The sequence below is a fragment of the Thermobia domestica genome, chromosome 11 (assembly GCF_964235325.1).
Source record: "Thermobia domestica chromosome 11, izTheDome1.hap1.1, whole genome shotgun sequence".
In the NCBI taxonomy this organism is placed as follows: domain Eukaryota; kingdom Metazoa; phylum Arthropoda; class Insecta; order Zygentoma; family Lepismatidae; genus Thermobia; species Thermobia domestica.
In genome coordinates, this window is record NC_137464.1 from 133,813,043 (window position 1) to 133,835,508 (window position 22,466).

The 22,466-nt window shown below is 35.0% G+C and overlaps 1 protein-coding gene across 1 annotated transcript; it reads left to right on the forward strand.

Moving 5' to 3' along the window:
- The first annotated feature begins 21,466 nt into the window (after positions 1 to 21,466).
- Positions 21,467 to 21,856, forward strand: LOC145665283 (uncharacterized). The gene has a single exon (XM_081732577.1). It carries the CDS (start codon positions 21,467 to 21,469, stop codon positions 21,854 to 21,856), a length of 390 nt encoding a protein of 129 aa, XP_081588703.1.
- The last annotated feature ends 610 nt before the right edge of the window (positions 21,857 to 22,466 follow it).

Below are 22,466 nucleotides of genomic sequence, written 5' to 3' on the forward strand. Positions count from 1 at the left end.
AATACAATGGAAGGATACTCTGTGATCTGCACCATGTTGTCAGCACAAGAAGCGCGAGGATATGAAAATCCAAATGAAGTTTTATTTACGTGGGAAGTGTTAACACAATGCCATGCTACGGGTGCAAGGGTAAGCAATGAAGCTTATTCCAAGCTATTGCAAGCGCTGTTTACGCATTTTGACTGTGATCCTCATGTTGTTTTGAAAAACTGTAAGTCTGCAAAAGATATTATTGATTTATATCATGTAGGCTTCTTTCGCCAACATAATATAAGGAATTTAGCTCGTGAAAAGTTTATGGAACATGTGTCTGAAGGAAAAACTTATAGTTTAACTACAGATGACTTTAGCGTGTTCATGGAAAATTTTATAAACTTTCCAAGTCCTAATACTAATTCTGTATCACAACCTAACATGTATGGGAGTGGTAAAACAAATGAATATTTTCGTATTGTTAATAGTACAACGAAACATTATACTTATTTTGGTATTACAGGAAAGGAAATTACAATTGAACGTATGCAAACTAGCGCAATTGATGATCCTGAAAAATATATTCAGTTGTTATTTGAATTTGTAAAGGACCATGTGTCATATGATGCCGACAATAGAAAGTTCTGCTTCCACGTTTAATAAACCAATATACATTTCGTGGCGTCAAAAGTCAGATTTAAGCTCCGACATTCTATTTCGTAATATTGAAAATGTTTCAAATAGTAATGAAAATTATTTATTAGGTGATAAGTAAATTTCAATATTCATATTGTTGATTCACGTAAAGGTAGGGGACGAACTAGGGGTTCATCAAAATTTGTTGATCTTGTAACAGATATGCAACAATGTACTATCCCAATACAAAAGGATGTGTATTGTCCTCCCAAGAGTATTATCGGCTGATCGGCTGATCATCGTTATAACTATGTACATGAATTGAAAAATCATCCTGAACGATTGATGAAACAAGCAAAGCATTTGTGTGTCAGTGCTAAAGTTGACATTGAAATCCGTAATGGGTGTACTATTGATGACGTGAAAAAGTTTCAAAATAAGTTAGAGCCTCATTATCAAATTGTTGTTTACGAGAAGAATGGTTTGACTCGAAACTACACTGTAATTTATCCGGGAATACATGCATCAAAGAAAATTTTGATTTTGTATACTGAAGGACACTACGAATTAATTACCAACATTACAACACTATTAAATAAAACAAGTTATTGTCAGTATTGTTTGGAAGGTTATCATCATGCAGAAAATCATAATTGTAACTTCAAATGCACAATGTGTGAAAAGTATGACAATGTTTGTAATAATAATAATAATAAACTTGAATGCATTGATTGTCGCAGACTGTTTTCTTCAGAAGAATGTTTTGCCAATCATAAAACGATGATTGTTTGCTGAAAGAGTTTATGCGAAACAAAGAAAATCTGTGTCCAATGTGGTGATATGGTTGACATGCGTTCACGCAAAGTCTGAACATGAATGTGGTGAAAGTTATTGTAAAACATGTCATACATATGTAAGCGATGACCATATTTGTTTTGTTCAAACGCCTACTGTGCAACATGTAGATACCTTTTTGTACACCCTCTTTGATGTAGAAACAATGTTGCTTCCTAAAATGAACAGGTAGAACAAGAACATCACGTGAATTTCGTAAATTGTATTCACGCCTGTTACAAGTGTAAGGACATGAAACTTGATGATACATGAATTGTATGAGGAGATAAAAATGTATTCCGTTCATTTGATTTCCACAACATTGATGGATTTGTTAATCATGTATTAATAACTCGGCCAATGTTTAAAAAAATCATTGTACTTTCCCATAATGGCAGTAATTATGATATGCAATTCTGTGCTAAAACTGGTAATAAACCATTATTTTACACCTGAAGTAATAATGTCGGGGCAAAAAATTGTTGAAATGCGTTTAGGACAAAAGATTTACTTCCGTGACACTTATTAGTATATGGGAGTTAAATTATCAAAATTACCTAAGACGTTAGGCCTTTCTGCAAATTTACGAAAGGGAGATTTCCCATACTTCTTTAATACTTTACTCAACCAAAATTATATAGGGAAAATTCCTGAGCTATAGTATTTTGATCCTGATTTAAGGAGCACTAAAGATCGAAACCAACTTATCATCTGGCACGAAAAACGTGTTGCTAGTGGTGAGGAGTATGATCTCCAAAAGGAAATGATGGAATATTGTAGAAATTATGTTAAAATTTTAGCAGAGGCTCTCATTAAATTTTCAAACTTAATTGAAGACAAAACAGATGGTATCCAACGTTTTATCGTCGCGCCAACTATTGCTAGTTTGGCAATACTAACGTATCGTACCTTATATTTACCCGAAGAAATTATTCCAATTATTCCACCCTATGGGTTTGGCCATCGTGATCGCCAAAGTTTAAAGGCAATGTATTGGCTATGGTACTTAGAACGTACTACTGGTAATGAAATTCGCCATTCTGGAAATGGCTTGGAAAAACGATTTGGGTGCTACAAGGTCGATGGATTTGAAAGTAAAACAAATACAGTTTACGAATTTCATGGGTCTTACTATCACGGGTGTTTAAACTGTTATCCTACACTACGACACGTGTCCCTAGATTCCACCTCTAAGCAACGTACATCACTACAAGATCGGTATGAAAAAATAACCACAAAAATGACATTTCTTAAAAAAATAAATCTTAATGTCATTGAAATGTGGGAATGCGAATGCGACCACATGCTAAAAGATGACAAAAAATTAACACTGTTTATTCAAACACACTGTCATGATCTTGTCGATCATCTGGCACCTAAAGATAGTTTTCATGGTGGACGTACCGAATGTTTCAATGCATTGTACGAATGTACCAGCGAAGAGTTTCTGGCGTATTATGATGTAACTTCGTTATATCCTTGGATGATGGCACGTAAACCATTGCCTATAGATAGACCAAAAATATACAAGGGACCAAGCTTTCCACATGTGAAAAGTATTCATGGATTAGTCAAATGTATCATATTACCTCCTAAAGACTTATATTTTCCAATTTTACCATATACGTGTAATGAACGCCTTTTGTTTGGGTTATGTCGTACGTGTATGGAACAAAGTTATAACAATTCCATTCATAATGATACCGAGCGTGTCATTACTGGTACATACTGTACTCCTGAATTTCATGTAGCTTTAGATCTCGGATACAAAATTCTACAAATTATCGAAATTTGGGAATTCAAATTATCCGGATCAGAAGATAATCTATTTAAAGATTATGTCAATTCCTTCTTAAAAATGAAGCAGGAGTCTTCAGGGTTTCCTAGCTGGTGCAAAACTAAAAAAGACCAAGAGAAATATTTTGCAGACTATTATGTCCATGAATGTATTCAGTTAACGGAAAATAACATTGAATCAAATCCTGGCCTAAGGTATATTTCCAAAATATTCCTCAATTCCTTATATGGAAAATGGGGACAGCGAACAGATTTATCTCAATCGGTAATTGTAGATACTCCAGAAAACTTTTTAAGTTATCTATGGGCACCACAATATGAGGTACGAACTGTATTGCCTACTGGAAAGCAACATCTCATTGTATCATATAAAAACATTGAAAACAAAAACAAACCATGAAAATTTCTAATGTTGTCCTTGCATCATTCATCACCTCGTGGGCGCGTCTAAAATTTTACGAGTTATTAACAGCTGTACATCCTGATCGTGTATTGTACTGCGACACTGATAGTATTATGTTTGTACAGCGACTAATGAAAAGGCTCCACTTACTATGGATTCCTACCTGGGTGAACTAACTAATGAAGTTCCTGATTGCTGGAAATGATGTATTTATAGACTTAAGGCCAAAGAATTATGCCTATAGAATGAAAGAAGTTGAAACGGGGAAAGTAGAATATGTGTTTAAAATTAGAGGACTAACTTTAAATCATCATGCACGACAGGAAATTAACTTTATCATTTTTATCAATTACTTCGGAATAAATTTGACAGAAAATAGTTACACAATCCAGGGAGAATTGTACGTAAACCAGGGTTTGTCATCCTATCCAGGTCTGAAACTAAAGCACATCAGAAAGTTGAAAATAAAAGACGACGATTAAATCATAACTGTATTACTGACTATAGGACATTGCCATATGGATATCAAAGTATTAAGTGTGTTAAATGATTGGCATTGTGTATATATAAGTAAATATGTAAATAGTAAGCTGTGTAAAGGTAACATGGTGTCATAACATAGTTATAATATCCTCAAATATGTTCATAAGTTTTTCACAATTATCAGTTGGTACTTCTACGTATATATATATATATATATATATATATATATATATATATATATATATATATATATATATATATTTATTTATATATATATATACAATGTAAATATGGGAATAAGTTATTAAAGAATATTGTAAGTATAGTAAATACCTTATTTAAAATATAGAAATATATATCTCAATATTGCAAATAGAATATTGTAGACTATATAAATTCAATAAAGCATTACAATTTACGATATTATGTTTTATTCCTATACCTATATGCAAACAAATATTGATATATTGCGATGTGTATTCTATATAAGATAAAAGAAAAATACGTATGCTTCATATAAGGTTATTTATACGTATTTATAATATTTTATATTCCTACAATAAATCATCCTAAGTTGGAAACCATGTTGACGCTATAATGTCTTCTACAAGATGTAGCATCTTAGAAGTAGGTAAACGTACCAATATTTTCATTAGAAGACTTTAGTTACAAGATATCAATAAGTAAATGTGTTATACTACAGTCATATCGTTTGTGCTTAAAATACAACTAGGACATATCTAACAAACACCTACATACGTAAAAATCACAATACATATCCCAACATTGCATTCAAGGTAATGTTAAAACACTTATATACATAAGGACTCACAATATATAAGCATGCAATACAAACCAAAAGTTGGACGTTATGCAGCCTAGCATATCACCAAAAACAAGTTATGCAACCCTACATTATGTTAAAATAAGGTTACATGCATAAAAAGTCACAATATATATCTCTACAATACAAACCAAAAGGTACAAGCTATCCATCGTATTCTTATATCAAAAAGGTTATACAACCCAGCAACACATGCTTAAAACACTTGCATGCAAACGTAAGATAATATGTCTAGAATATGGTACATATATTCCTGTCCACATATCAGAAACTATATACATACCTACACCCATTCGCAAACTATTCACACACACACACACAGATATATATATATATATACATGTAATTTGTCATTGATCTTAGTTTCGTACACCTATATACCCTTACATCATCCAAAAGATGATATTCTATGCTAAAATCCCATATCAGCTAGTGAAAATCCCATATAAATATATAAAACACTTTTCTTAGAGTTGCGTCCGTTTCCTCCCACAATATCTGATACATTTATGTACAATATGTACTATTTTACACTATATATATCCCAATATACCTCTAAAATATACGATAAACACGAAAAATCATTTTTTCTAACCCTTTCATTACCAATTAATTAATATTCATATATAATTAAGTCATTAATCCAGTTTTTTTAAAAAAATAAACTAATTTATGCAGAAATATCTTAAAGAAATCTTGTTTGAAGCCTTCTTCCAAAAGCAGAAAAGGAAGACTCACCTTACGTAAAGATTTTATTCATTCTTTATTCTATTCAAACTCAAGTAAAAAGGGTCGATCTTCCTGTAACCTCAGGTAACAGGGTCGTTAACAAACTGGATGACAAGTGACAAGCCAATTGAAGAGGGTTCCTTTACTCAAGAAAGGACTTTACACTTCACCCCAAATCCTCTGGACCACCAACATTCATACCATTTGGCACTATTCCTTTCTTTAGATGCCGTCAAAGGATTCTCTACATCTTCTCAGTCTCCCACCTCTTAGCTATCATTCTATGTCATTTAAACAATACCGTATTCTTCACATTTACACTACTTTTAAATACAAGTAATATCTTTACGTCAGAAATACATAAAAGGCTATTCTGCATCCTACAGCTACAGCATTCACCTAAAGCAATCTGTCAATTTCAAATGTTTATAACTTCTATTCTTGGAAACCCACAAAGATCTAAATTATGTGACAGCTTCATGATGTTGTCTTTTTCGAATTCTAACCTTATGTATCTCCCACCCCCTATTTCCGGGACCCCCTACGTGCGTAGCATGGTTACATTTTGGTATATAGCTACTCCTTCCCCCTCTTCCTGCTCCCTTCCCCCACTGGTTACCTCACCTTAGGACCTCACATTCTGTCACCATGTGTCTTCTTCCTTCACCAATTTTCAATTAGTTTCTTGAATACAAACATCAGTTCTTTTTAAGATTAACAGAAACCTTTGTGGACATCCCCTCAAGTTTATTAAGCTATACTTTAGCACTTCAGGGAGAAAGAAGAAAGGAAGAAACAAGTTTCTTAAAGGCTTGGGAAAAACAGTAAGTAATCACCATAAATTGTATAAAATCACCATAAATTGTACCAAAAATAGGATAAAATGCGTAAAAATTTAATAAAAACATATCATTTTTATCATAGGAAATTTGCGCCAATTTTCGTGAGATTTTAGGTCTTTCCATCAATTTTCGTGAGATTAGGGGTCTATACTACTGTGGCCACCCAGCACAGATTGTTTTGTGCTTTTTTGCGCTGTTTCTATGGTAGACATCTGGAAGTCTTATTTATACGCAAATCGTAAAAGAATTATAATTTATCAACAATTACTTCTAGACGTCCCCTTGAATTTTATTTATGCCAAGTAAAATATATTCCGCCCAGTGGAAACCGTCTAGGGGACAGTAAAAAGGAAATTGGTGAAAGAATTATAATTTTTCAACACTTTTTCCTAGTATTGCGCCACAAGTAAACCTGTACCCAAGATCGTTTAATCACTACTTCATTTCTCCTGTATTTTTTTAAATTGGAAGTTTTCGCTCACATGTGAAACAAGTCCTGCAGTACATAATCTAGTGGATCTTATTAGGTTACTAAAGAGACGCTAAATACTTGAGAATACTAAAGAAACACAAACCTTGTCACGGCACTAAGCATTGTGAAAAATTGTCCACGTTTCTCTAAGATAATTATTTTCCTTTTTGTTATTTAAGCTTAAAACTTATGTACAAATACGAACTTGCATTCGTTCAGGTTTATTTTCGGCGCACCACCCGGAATAATTGATGAAAAATTTTAATTATTTCACCAATTTCCTTCTTATTGCTTCTAAAATATTTCCACTCGGCGACATGAAAATATCACACCTGGCACAGATAAAATTATTAACTGGTTCTAGCAGCCAAGTTATCCTTTAACCTCCAGTTGGTTACCGATTATTTTTCTCAGTGTACCACTCACCGCGCTAACGTTTTACCCTTGGAGTACGATTTCTGCTTGGAAATAGCGTTCCTTTGATTGTATTATAGGAGTGCAGCCTGTACACCACCTCGCTTTATTAAGTATTTTTGCCATAAGAAAAGGTTGCGGGTCACTTTCTCACTCTATTATACAACAACTATTCACAAAAAGACAAAATCAAGCTATCACCTATAGCAGTAAGTCAGAGCACGTAATCTAAAAATTATCCAAACTAACCTAACCTAAATTTAGGGATTTACTGTTGTTTGGCAGAACCAATTTGAAAATCGAAAAAAATGTACCCAAACGTACTCCGATCGGTTATATTTGGTTGGATTACATTAAGTTACGTTCGATTACTTTACATTAGGTAAAGGCATAAAAAGTACAGTACAAAAAACACAAACCAACCTGTGCTAGTCAGGGGCGGATCCAGGAGGGTTTTCTGGGGGGAGGTAGGTTGTAATACTATTACTTAGAGCTACTTTTAAGTACTCCGAACTCTGGAATGGGTTTTATTTATATATAAAATAAGAAAGTTTCCTCTTTTGGGAGGGGCAATCGCCCCGATCGGTCCCCCTGGATCCGCTCCTGGTGCTATTTGGCCACTAAAAAGCACGAATTCTATATAACTGTGTCAGGGCAAGGCAACGCTGGTGGGCCCGTGCGGTAGCGCGGGAGTGAGTCCGAAGGAAACAAGTGCGTCAGCGACGGTGGGTACACGCGTAAGCGAGGGTTGTAAAAACATGTGGGCTTTGGTAATCATACTTATTTCAATATCACTTGTTATGGTTTCATACTAGTAACGCTTCAGTTGTAAACATAAAATACAGCTTTCGTACACTGTGCAGAAATACATTGCCGTTGAGTTAGAAGCCACTTTCTTTAAAAACTAAGACATGTAAACCTTCGCAATTTGAAGAAGAAAATCGTGTACTACAGTTTCTTAACTGTCCCTCGTTTTTTCTAATAAAAATTAAGTGAAATCTTTAAGTTTTTTGTCCCACGATTATGCCGGTTAGGCTAAAGAAGACGGTGATGGTGAGTAATGAATGAAATGGTGGAATGAAGAAAGTGTAAATAAATGGGAGAACCCCAAGGAAGCCCATGCAGACGGTGTTTGTCCACCACAAAGTTCACATGGCGATGGCTGGGATCGAACCCGGGACCCCAAGCACCAGAGGTGAACGTTCTACCACTGAGCCAGCGCGGACCCTACCATCAGTCTCCAAATCCTACATCACAACGTCCAAGGATTAGGAAATAAAATAATCGAATTAAAAATTATTTTGGAAAATGAATTAAGTAAAACTGATGTCTTGTGTATATCGGAGCACTGGCTGAATAAAGAGGAAATAGAAACAATTTCACTCACAGGTTTTAAACTATCTGCGTACTACTGTAGGGAAAATATATCCCATGGCGGTATTGCCATATTTGTCAAAGAGGACTTTCGTATCAAAGTTCTAAGGAATACCCTCACATTGAACGTTGAGAAAACTTTCGAATCTGTAGCAGTTGAATTTTGCGATCATAATTTAATACTAATCTGTCTCTATCGCACGCCAGACAGTAATGTCAATGACTTTTTGAATAAATTAGAAAGGCTTACATCGGAATTCTCGTCCTCTAAAAAGTCGTTAGTAATTTGTGGTGATATTAATATTGATTTTTTACTAAATAATAGCAAAGAAAAAGATGATCTCATTTCACTCTGCACATCATTTAATCTGAAACCTATCGTAAATACTCCTACCAGAATAGGCAAAACAAGAATCTCTGCTCCTTACCAAATTATAACTCCACGTGATGATTTCGTATCTCATGTTGATGTACTAAACCTAGGCTATTCTGATCATAATGCTCAACTTCTTTATTTTTACACAGAAATAATTAATAAGAATACAAACGTGGGCATGGAATGGTCCGAACGGCGTTCATTTACACCCACTAACGTGGCATATTTCAGATACTTGTTGAAAACTGAGTCGTGGGAAGTTTATATTGAATGTAATGTTAACGACCAATTTAATTCCTTTTTATGTATATTTACTCATTATTTTAATATTACTTTTCCTAAACAAAAATTTAAGATAAATAAATCGGTAAATGTCAGTTCGAAGTGGAAGACTTTTGGAATAAAGGTTTCTCTAGAAAAAATGCGCTATTTACATCAACTATCCCGATGGTGCCGTACTCCCGTGTTTAAACGATATCACAAAATGTACAGACGAGTTTTACATAAGGTCATAAAACAGGCAAAAATGTTAGAGAATGATAGTTACATTGGGAAAGCTTCCAATAAAATGAAAGCTACATGGCAAATTATTCGGAAATAATCTGGGGAACGAAAACCCTCCTCTAAGATAACTAGCGTTTCTTGTCAAAATAAAATTATTAAAAATCCGACTGAAATTGCAAATGCTTTTAACGATTACTTCACGAATGAAGTGGAAAAGCTTATCACTAATAACGTGAACAATAAACTATCTAGCAAACAATACATTAGTAGACATAACGATATTTTCGAAAAATCATTGTTCTTGCACCCAGTAACTAGTCAGGAAATCTTAAATACTACACTGAAAATGACAAATAAGAGTTCTTCAGGATATGATGAAGTTTCTGATAAAATTCTAAAGCAATGCTGTTATGAAATTGCTGATATCTTATGCTTCATAGTAAATAACTCATTTAGTAGTGGCGTTTTTCCTGAGGCATTGAAGCTAGCAGTTGTTAAGCCCTTATATAAAAGTGGCAAGAAAGATCTTACATCGAACTATAGACCAATATCATGTCTGTCTACTTTCTCTAAACTTTTTGGAAAACTTATCTATATAAGACTAGTTAGTTTTCTAAATAATTTTAACTTAATATCTCCTGCTCAAAATGGCTTTAGATCAAATTAGTCTACTGAAACTGCTCTTTACTCCTTTCTCTATTCTGCTTTAAATTCAATAAACGCTAAGAAATATACAACCGGCATATTTCTTGATCTTAGCAAAGCTTTCGATACAATTGATCATCAAATTTTACTTAAAAAATTGCAAGATTATGGTATTAGGGGAAATGCTTATGAGTGGTTTAAATCGTATATATCCAACAGAAGGCAAATTCTTGAAATTAACTGTCAAACTCGAGACACTCAGGGAGTAAGCAAATGTTATTCAGACACCAAAGAGTTAAAATTTGGAGTTCCTCAAGGTTCCATCTTAGGCCCTATTCTATTTTTAATATATATAAATGATTTGCCACAATGTTTAGACTCTGCTAAAATTGTTCTGTATGCTGACGATACAAATATATTAGTAACTGGAGAAACTTACGTTGAGTTATGTAATGCAGTAGATTCCACCATGTCTGCCGTCAGTGACTGGATGGATAAAAATAAACTAATACTAAACACAACAAAGTCTTCGTGCATGTGCTTTCACGTAGCAAAAAACGAGATAAGAAAACGCCCTTGTGTAACAATTAACGGCAAAACGTTGAATTACGTCTCGGATATCAAATTTCTTGGTCTTTGGGTGTCAGATACATTAGATTGGAAAATTCACATTCAAAAATTATCTAGTAAATTGGCTCAAACCTGTTACATGTTAAAGCTTTTACGAAATAGCGTCAGTCAACATGTTCTGCTCACAACTTATTTTGGACTTTTTCATTCTAAATTGAAATATGGTATTATATTCTGGGGATCTACTACACTGCTAAATTCCATATTCGTTTCACAAAAGAGAGCTTTATGGTTTATGACCGGAAGTAAACCTCGAACTTCTTGTAAACCCCTATTTAAATTTCTTGAAATCTTACCTCTTCCATGTTTATATATATATGAAATTCTAAAATTTGTAAGAAAAGATATACAGATAGATACAAGCACCTTCCGGTTGAACTCAGATATTCATATGCATAATACAAGACAAGCGTCTGACCTTCATGTAGAGTCCTCACGTTTAAAAGTACATAAGAATAGTACATTTCCTACGGCAGTGAATATTTATAACAAGCTTCCTTCCATTTTAAAAAACAAAACATCTGGTTTCAATAAAGCAGTCAAGTCGTACCTACTCGAGCACTGTTTCTATTCTGTAGAAGAATATCTCGCCTGTAGTAAATAATGTTTAAAGTATATATATTTTGTATATCTATAATGTAAGGTTTTATTAACTGTTGTGTTGTTTTATATCGCTGTATGTAAATTAGAATAATGAAAAATTGTACCCTTTTTTTTTTTTTTTTTACATAAATTCACACTACTTTAATATTGCATGTAGATTTAAATCTATACATATGTACACATTCAGTGTTCTTATGACGTGTCCAACTCATACGTTCACGTTGTGAACAATTTGTATGAAAAAGGATGAAAATAAATACAATACACTACAATACAATACATTGTAATCGAGTTCTTGATATACTTTAGGGGGTCCGTGAAGGTAAGCAGAAAGGTAACAAATAGAATCGAAGTTAATACACAGGTTGGGCTAGGTAGTACCATTTAAATCACTTCCTTTGATACCCCCCCAAATTTTACATGCCAGAGACGCGTGCGCGGGAACATACTATAACCGAATCTTTTTCATGCGCAGCGACAATTAACATATGTAACACAACATGACAATTTGAATGTATATGCATAATATTAAATTAACTTACCGCATGTATATAGCTCTTATCATAAACATTCTTTCCCCACTTGTAAACTCACCTCAACGAACTTTGTTTGAAGCAGTTCACCCACACTGCATCACCATGTGACAAATGAAGAACGCGAACCGAACATACAGGCAGCGCAACCAGACTACGATTTCTGCAATCAGGCCCTTCAGCGGCAAAGGCGGCTCGGCGCCTGTCCGAGCATCTTTCCAAGGTCGGTCCGTCCGCTGTTTGCCGACCTTCTTTCGGCTCCTTTACTTGTCGGCACGCCGCCAGCGTTTCGGCGTCTTTCCGACAATATTTGCCGCGGTCGCCGTCCGCTGTTTGCCGTCTTCTTCCAAAATGTTAGTCAAGGATCCTCCATTCCACCATTTCACTCATCTCTCATCATCACCGTCTCCTTTAGCCTAACCGGCATAAGCGTGGGGCGTATTGCATTGGCATCAGCATCGCCAAAGTTTGGATTATGAGCGGTTATTCGAGGTAGAACACCTCTGTCAACTAGCAAATATTTAAAACAAACATTCTGCACAATTACTTCGATCTCACGATGTACCGGGTAATGAAGCAGATGATTTCCTAATAACGACATATAAAACAATTTTCCGAATAACTAATGGGCAAAACAATTACTTACAATAATAAGGGGAGAAAGAGATTCCTGAATTTACTTGTCTCTCACGCAGTTAAAAACTTGGGTGTTTTTAAGCAACACTACTAATGCAACTCTTAACAATAAACACAATTATAGCGCTAAAATCTCTCAATTAATTTTAAATGTTTCAGTCTCAAAAACTACAAGTTACTTTCCATGTAACACACGATTTGAACCAGCTCAATGCTTGGAGCGAAAATGAGTTTAATGAAGGAAATTATAAAGATAATAATTTTCTTTAAGTAAGGAAATTTTGAACTCGCCTACGAGATAAAATTAACGAATATGATTTACTGCTATGTTTTCCATAAGCAATAAAGAACCTCGTTTTCTTAGATTGCAATCGTCCGTCAATAATTTAATGACTGCTGTCGGAAAAAGATGCAATGCTACAGAAGTATTGGCACAATCAATTTCTCAGCTAAAAGACTGAAAGCTAACGCTTTTGTATTGGGCCAGAATTTCAGATGGAGATGAAATTCTTCGAGTTTCAATGTAATCTTCAAATTCAATTGACAAGATGACAAATTTAGTAAGATTTGTAAAACTTGTACGATTGGTAATATTTGTAGATCAATCTTTCTTTCATTTTTCTTTTCTTCCTTTTTTTAACGATAGTCTATCCGGATATTTGGGAAAAGTATACGACTGCAAAGATTGTTCTTTGATGTGATTTTAAAATCAACATGTGATACTTTTCCAGAAGAATTTTTTCTTCTCGAGGAATAATTTCTTTTTGAGTGTGTACATAAGAAATGTGCAGGTTAGTACTATGTATACAAACAACCAATACATCTTCCGATTTATGCAACCCAATACAGTTTTGACTGTAAACCAAATTTCTGCGGTTTGACTGCAAACTTTCTCGCAAAAATTTAACGTGTATGTGTGTGTGTGGGGGGGGGTAGATAAATGGTAATATATCGCTGAAAAATATGTTCAATTAAGATAAGAATTAACAACGTAATTAATTAACGATACCTCTGGAAAAAAACTTATATAATACAAACGAATTTTCTGTTACCTCATTAATTTACTTTAGCACCCAGTGAAATTTAATTTAACAACACAATGAATTACAATGACAACCAAAATTACAATATAATTGATTTGTTGAATTCCAGCTTTCCGCGATAACACCAGAATTCACAGGCGGGAATGAAGTTAATTTAAATCCTGATGCGAAGCACAACTGAACACCAATTTTCATTTTGTGGCAGAATCGAATGTCACCACAAGAACACCAACTTTTTGCACAGCAAGTTACCAAATTTTATTTGAAAGCGGGTAGTAAGAGCAGCGGGAGGTAGGCTAAGTATTCTACCACTAGCAAGCAAATATTATGTTAGTAGCAGGTTATTTTACATATTTTATCACTTCAAACCAAATTTTAGTTGTTGGCAATAGGTAACTATCCCACCGCTTAGCGACCAAATATTAGGGTAGTGGCCACTGGTATGTGACATATTTCACCGCTGCCAACCAAATTTTTGCCGGTGGCAGGAGGCGATCAAAACTTTTACGGCCACTTGTGAGGGAGTCCCACCACAGGTCACGAACATAAAAAGAGATTATTATCGACGCTATTTCTACCGAAGGTTGCCGGAACCAAACTAAAAGAATAATTAATAAATGACCACCGTGAGGTCTTGAGAATATCACTTACTGGAAGAGTTGTCTGACATTTAAAATGAACTGGAGGTGAGCAGTCTCTTGGCTCAACAGTTAAATTATTAAGGTAAGGAGGAGGTCCGTCCTGTTCAAACAAGGGCCGACCAACAAGGCTGTCGGCAGCGTGACTTGATAGAGAGATGGGAACAGGATATTTTGAGTGCCTACGTATGACAATAACAACACCAACTAATCACAAAGTTCAAAGCACGAGTTTAACAAAATTAGCATGAGTTAAACACGAGTGAGAGGCCTGGATTCACGAATGTCTCGCAGGTAATTGCCAGCACTTTGGGGCAGTGACGGCTCCAAAGGGGGTCACTAGTTAACGTGAAGCCCATACAACAAAGAGATTAATTAGCACAGCAAAATAAAGGACAACTAGGACTCGTACAAAGAAATAAATATTTGTAGCGGGACGACAACTTAAGAATAAGACACTTATTACACAACAATGAATTCAGTTAAAGCTAATACAATGTAAACAATATTATTAACACAATTAATGGACCTCAAATATGTAAATTTACACGACAGGGTCAGGATTGACTATACTTAATCAATCAAAAGAAATATTAGTTTCATTAGAGACTTTGGTAATTTAGCCTAATGGCAACTTAATCGATAAAACAATAAAATGGAAGAGATAGTTATCGCTAACAACCTTAGTTGTAGTATCACTTTATGAAAAACACAAACATTGAAATCGGATATCGGGTGCATGGAATTACACGTGATTCTGAGTCGATGCGAGGAGTCAAGATGCACAATTAGGATCACCAAAACAATTTAAATCACTCACCTCGCAATTAAACACCTACCGAGATTGAAGAGTTCCAAGTGGCCTCTGGAGATGTCGTCGAGTCGGGTACAAGTCCAGTTGAGCTTAGCATGGCAAGATGTTCACTGCGACCAAGAATTCCCAGAAGGCGTCTGTATTGGTTCGAGCGGTAAAACCAACAAGATGCTATCACTTCCTACGGAGAGCGAAGTCCTTTCTCCAATCGGAATTCCCACGGGCGAATGCAGAGATGGTACTGGAGTCGCAGAGCACACAGGGTGGGGATGTTTTACTAAACTTTCCAAATGACAGAAGGTGAAGCACTCAGTCCTCGATAGGCGTGACTGGCGTAGTGGTTCACGTAACAACAAGATAACAAGAGAGATGTTCGTAATAATACAGTAGACTTAGACGAACGGCTTCTTCGGAGGTACTTTCTGAGAGAATATTAGAGTAGGTGAGGTAGTACTTTGAGAACTTTAGATAGGCGTTGTAAATGACTGGAACGCCGAGTTAGAAGTAGTATGAGTTTTATTGAATATTGCTTTTGTACAGCACAGAAGAGTTTATAAGCGATATGTTTGTTACACAGCAGAGGTGACGTTAGATGACGCCTAAGTCCAGTGGCGTAAGCGTGAAATTTGAGGGGGTCCGAATATGACCAATGTTAAAGAGAAATAAGGGCAGTTCAATGAAGAGATCGAAATGTGACTGCCGGCATGTAGTAGTAGCAAACTTACTAGAAACAAAGTTCAGCACAATAACAAAGTTCTTACAGTCTGCACACACGAAACGAAAGCAGAGATGGTCCTTGGTAGGAGAACGATGACGGAGTTCTCCACTAACACAGTGTAATAACACACTCTGTTAATGCACTAAGTTCTTCTCTCTGTGAGTAACAAAATCAGAGAAGAGAGACAAAGTCCGGCGGGCGAAGGACAGAAGCCTGAGCCCCGGCGACGAGCACGGTGCTCGTGTCTCCGTGTTAACGCAGCACTTCTTCCCCGTCGAAGACGATGGATTTTCTCCGAAGGGCAATGAGCGCGAGGCTCGTCCCTCGAAGACAACGCATTAATTTCCACTGAAACTGTCTGGTAGAGCTGTTTTGTATTCAGGGATTTTTTCACACGTTACGTACATGAGCGTATAATAGGGTGGTGTCTTTCCAAAAGGGAGGACACTCGTGTGCAATAAAATTAGTCATTGCGTTTAGATTGGATGCTGATTATCTAGACGACTATTTAGGGTGTTAACTAGAATAGTCACGCATGCGTGTTATTATAAACAGTATAAGGCTTTAGCGTCATCTAGTACATAATATCCAAATTAAAAGTTAAATGTTAATTTGATAATACGAAGAAATTCAGGCGTTATAAGGGTTTTATAGGTTTCTTAATAGTTTCACAGTGATACTAAAAATACAAGTATTCAGTAGACGCTTATTTTATACAGTGTCAAAATAGACATATTTAGTATTTTTGAATTGTCAACTTCGGCGCCAAAACGTTAGTTATATGTCTAGCATGTTTTTGAAAGCATCTGGACTTAAACAGAGAACAATGAAAGTATTCAGAAAATAACATCAGACCCTCAGATAAGACACAAGGGTTGGATATTCCCTTGCACGTGCAGCGAATCGAAGGTTATAGGTTACCAATTCAGATCTGTTTCTCAAGATGCAAAGAGGGGTGAAAAAGATATGAGTTTCCTCCTACGAGACAACAGCGAACTTTAGATATTCGTCTGGCTTAGTTATTTCACAGAAAGAACAAAAATATAAGGAAAGAAATCTAACACTGAATAATACCTGCAGTAATTAGATGACAATAAAGTAATTAAACGGTTTTTAAATACTAATTACTAATTAATAACAATAAGAAAAGAAAAAATTAGATCGGCCCGAAGGTGCCACAGGTCGGCCGCTACAGTGTGTTCGTTTTACAAAGGCCGGCCTTTTTCCTGCCACTATAGAAAGTAAGAGTGTACTGTATCAGAGAAATATTAATTGACGTATGTAAGTGAATATATCTGTAATGAAGTCATAATTACTCAGTTTTTGCATCGTACATAGTTTCCTCATCCTCATTAATCTCTTCACCCCCGCTTCCTAAATTCCAGTTCTAGTATTCTTTTTTGAGCAAGGCCATTTAATGGGGAACTGATGTCTCATGTAGGCTTATTAACTATAGCATCAGCAAAAAGGAAAGTAGGGTTTAATTTGCACTAATTTTAGAACATAACGTTAATTATTAGCTAAATAATAATTATACGGAGCGAGCTTAGGCTAGTTGTTAGGATTCTTGCTTCGAATTAGGTAATACCGGGTTCGAATTCGGAGACCAGCCATCCTGACAGAATTTTCCAAGGTTGTTCCTCAGTTATACTGGGCAAATGCTAGGTTAATACCTTGATCTAAGACTCTGGAGACCTTCTTTCCATTCCTTTTTCAATGTTGTTTTCGTCTGTTGATTACTACAGTGTAAAGTGGCTTCTGACGATGTATCTAGTAGCTTATAGTAAATAAACAATAACGACATAATATATCTTGACAAAATGTGTGGGTCAATTTAACAGCAGCCTTACATTCCCGACAGATAGCTGAAGTTTTAATATCAATTTCCTGACTTTTAAATACTCTTTTCATGTTGTTTTAGCTTTCAATTGTCTCATGTATGTTCCCACTGAGAATTGAAGCTGAGATCACATGAACAAATGCGAATATGTTAAATATTTTTGAACACTTTAATATAAAAAACACAAAACGCTTCAATGGTAGATGCATGAATATGTTTTAGTTACGTCCTGCAATGTGTGATTAAAGAAACCTGGAGGGTGAAGAAAAAATAACAGAAATCTCTTTTATATTTACTCCTTCAACAAACTCCCGACCTCTGAAGAGCAAGCCATAAGTTAGGTAATAAAGTCATACAACGAACACTTTTATTAATACTAATAATACTGCACAATCATATCTCTCCCCTGAAATTCTCGTGTGTATGTTTAAAAATCTACTGTTGTTCCACGCCAACCAGTCTATATTTTTTGTTGTACCTTCGAAGTGAAAGATATTCATTATTACATTTGTTGGACTTTAGTGAGTTGGAAACTACAATTAATAAAGAGTTTGTTTTGTCTATTATTCCTGCGATTAGAAAGGCCTTATCTAAAAGAAATTTCATTTGTATATGAGAAAATAGTAAAGTTTATTTTCTACGAATAAAATAAATTTCAATGTGAAGGTAACATTAAGTTTTAAAGAGAAGCTAAACAGAAGAATTTGTTACCATTTATATAAGTTTTCAGATAATTCACTATACTCTGAAATGGGAAGAAGTCAAACTTGGAAACATTTTACTAGGGAGACTTCGTCAGAAAGTGCAACATGTAAATATTGCATGGTTAAAATAAAATAAAGAACAAAGGTAGCACAAACGTGTTATGAAAACATTTAAAAGCACAGCGACCTACTATATTAGTGAATCCGGAAAAAAGTTTAGACGAATTTTATATATTCAATTTTATTATCACAAGTTTTTATACGAATCAAGATCTGAGACTCGAATTTCGGAATAAGCTTTTAAATGTGTGGGTTCTACATTCACTATTAGTCAGGGTTGGCAGATTTGAACAATGTAATAAACCTGCATGAAAACAGTTTTTCTTTCTTTCTTTTTCTAATGGTGTAAACTAAAAGTACAAGCCAGGAGGTTCAAAGTGGAATGAACTTAAATTGTTAGTGTATTTATTCACTTCTAGTATTGATATGTAAATTAAATGAAGACTGAATTTCTGACTCAGTGAACTAATTTGGACTAAATTGATATGTACTCTGTACTCTTTTGAAATTGTCCCAATAATTTCACTTGTACAGTTGTGTAATTTTTTGTCCTTTGAAGAGTGATTTAAAATATTTGTAAGTTTGCAAGATTGGTACAACATATTTCTGGCAGATATTCTCTGTGGATGTCTCTAGACTTATCACCTTTGTAAATATGGGATCTCTGGTTTAAGTCCATGTGGAAGACAATTTCTCTCGGATGCAAATCTAATAGTGATTCGGATTCCATATTCAGCTATGGATCGTTTCCTACATAATAGCGCTGTTGCATACGGACATTGAGACTAAATGAACCTACTTCTATCCATATGTGATCCAAATAAGGATAAAAGTTTATTAATCATGACCAGTTTCTTTCTTTCTTTTTTTTTTTAAAATGAACTTTAATTTGAGGACACTGATTCGATAGTGCTCGGTCTCTACTTCAGGAGTGAACGCAACTCAGTCAAACTCACTCAGTCAAACTCAAGGTCAAAGGTCTACTAACTCTTTATTATTATTATTATTATTATTATTATTATTATTATTATTATTATTATTATTATTATTATTATTATTATTACAATCAGTGACTTCAATTTCAAAAGTATGCAAGCGTTGAGTGAATCGTACTGAAGAATATAACCTAGTTGGTTGTCACTAAATGACACGATGGAGAGTTCGAGTCTTCCTGCTTTTATCATAATATAACGTAGACTCTAACCCAACCTAATTTTTCTGGATATCGTTTCTTTTCTCCACTAGAACGTGGTAGCATGCAGTCTTAGCTTTAGCTTTGCATGCAACACGGAGACCACGTTTCCTTCATGCAACACCAAGAACATAACAGTTTTGGTCTTGCATTCTAGGAATACTGTATACAAGACCAGAACAGCAGGACTCAACATGCGAGAGCAAGACATGAGCCGTACATGATCAAAAATTTTCAAGGGACACTATTTCCCAAATCATTTTGTAAATATCTGGATTATAAAATATCCCTATGGTAAGAGTTGAGTAGATATTTCAGGAGACAAAGTTAACGGGAACACGGGCACCACGTCGCGACGGCCTTGACCAAGACCAAGGGCGTTTTGTTCACCATTATTGGATACCACATTTCGATACTCATTTTCATCCATAAAGAACGCAGAGTTTTCACCAGAACGAAAAAGTCCAATAAAACCCGGAAAGAGTACATGTCTCCAGATTGGTCATTTTTTAAAAATCAAACCTTACTGGTAAATCATTTGTAGATCTAGTTGAATTGTGATCTCGAGTTTGACTGTGTTTTGGTCAATGCTCGAGGTCGAGAAGCTCAATCGAATCAGCAACGTTAAATTACATTTGTTCATAAAAAACATAGGTTACTCTAGTTTAATTTAAACTAAATCTATTTAAACCAAAGGAAAACTTTTAAACAAAAAATGTCATGTTTAGACGTGCAAGTTATTTTTAGATATATCTGCTACTGAAACGTGAAATGTGTAGTATCTTCCTGATTCTATGTGTGCGTATTTACACCTTCAAATTAGCTTTACAAATTTAAATGACCATCCAGAGCTTTAGATAAAATATTTTACAAACAGATATGAATTCAGTCATTTTTGCGAGTGCACTCAAGAGCAATTAATAATAATAGTAATAGTAATAATAAAATAATAAATAAATAAAAATAAAATAATATGGTTTAAAATAAAAACAGCATAGTTCATATGCCAAGTTTAATCTTCGAGAGAAAAGTAGCGAAATCTCGTATTTAACTTGTCACATAGTATTTGATATTGTAACAACCGGGTACTACCAAACTTGTCATGATTAAATATTTTCAGGACTCTGTTGAAATACCTCAAAACTTTATTCTAAATATCAAAGCGGAGGAAATCTGTGCATGAAGTGACAGATAGGCACATAAGAAGACTGGTCAAAGCAGAGCAAGAACTTCAGGATGTCTTGTACAAATCTGTCGCTAGTGAAAGTTTAGAAGTGCAAGTAGGTGAAAGAATCAGTACAACTTTGCAAGATTCTAATGAATGTAGTTACAACGTATCTCCTTCGGAATGAAGTAATGATGAGGGTATTAATATTTTTACATTCATAGAAGAAGGTAGTGATTTACCGAAAGGAGATCATACAACTGAAAATAATTATAATCAGGATTTCATTGAAATTTGTGCATCAGATTCTTCAACATCTACAGAAATAATGAAGGAAGACTTCACAATTAGTGGAAGTAGAGCAAGTTCACTTTTCATAGAAGAAAACCTTATTAATGAATATTCGCTTCATAATGAGTTAGCCTTATGGTCAGTTGAGGAAAACATTCCACTTTCATCCACATTGCGATTGTTGCGAATACTAAGAAAATATGGTCATGCGAATTTACCGCGTGATGCCAGAGCTCTTGTACATACGCCCAGAAAAACAATTATTAGGTGTGTATGGAAACAGGTGAACACTGGCATGCAGGTCTGGAAGCAAGTATGAAGAAAGTTGCGAGGCATTTAGACCCCACTGTCACTTCGTTAGAACTCTATGTGAATGTAGACGGACTTCCGTTGTCAAAATCCCCAAGAAGTGCACTTTGGCCCATTTCAGGATCAGTGTTTAAGCGTAGTGAAGTTTTCCTCATCGGTGCGTATTATGGAACTGAAAAACCTGCAAATCTCTTTCTGTCAGATTTTGCTGAGGAAGTAAGTCATTTATGTAATTCTGGTTTCATTGTGTATGAAAAGTTATATTCGGTCAATATTAAGTGCTTTGTGTGTGATGCTGTAGACAAATCTTTTATATTAAATACAAGATCTCATGCAGGCTATAACAGTTATTGAAAATGCACAGTTAAAGGTGAATATGTAGATAAAAGAGTTTGTTTTAAGGATATAAATGCAGCTAGAAGGAGTGATGCAAATTTTACGATGAAAACTGATGATGAATCCACTTAGGATCAAATATATTAGAAGATATTCCAAACGTAGGGCGTGTGTCCCTTTGGATTACATGCATCTCGTATGCCTGGGTGTTGTAAGAAAATTGATGAATATATGGATAAGTGGTAATTTAAATGTGAGGCTTCAACATTTTAAAGTTCGAGCAATATCTGATTATTTAGAAAGACTGAACGTTCCACGAGAGTTTGCGAGGAAACCGAGGTCTTTGGACAGGGTAAAACACTGGAAGGCAACAGAATTTCGGCAATTTCTCCTGTACACTGGACCAGTTATTCTTTCTTCCATGCTCTCCAGGAATAAATATATTCATTTCATTACAATTTCTGTTGCAATTAGAATATTATGGTGTGAAACATTTATTGATGTATACCGCCAGTATGCTCAAGAGCTCTTGGAGCATTTTGTCATGTCATTCGGGTTGTTATATGGTGAGCAGCATATTTCGCATAATGTCCATGGACCCATCCATCTAACCGAAGATGTAGCTCGC

Coding starts and splice junctions, on each gene's coding strand:
- LOC145665283 (XM_081732577.1), top strand. CDS start 21,467: ATGGAAACAGGTGAACACTGGCATGCAGGTCTGGAAGCAAGTATGAAG.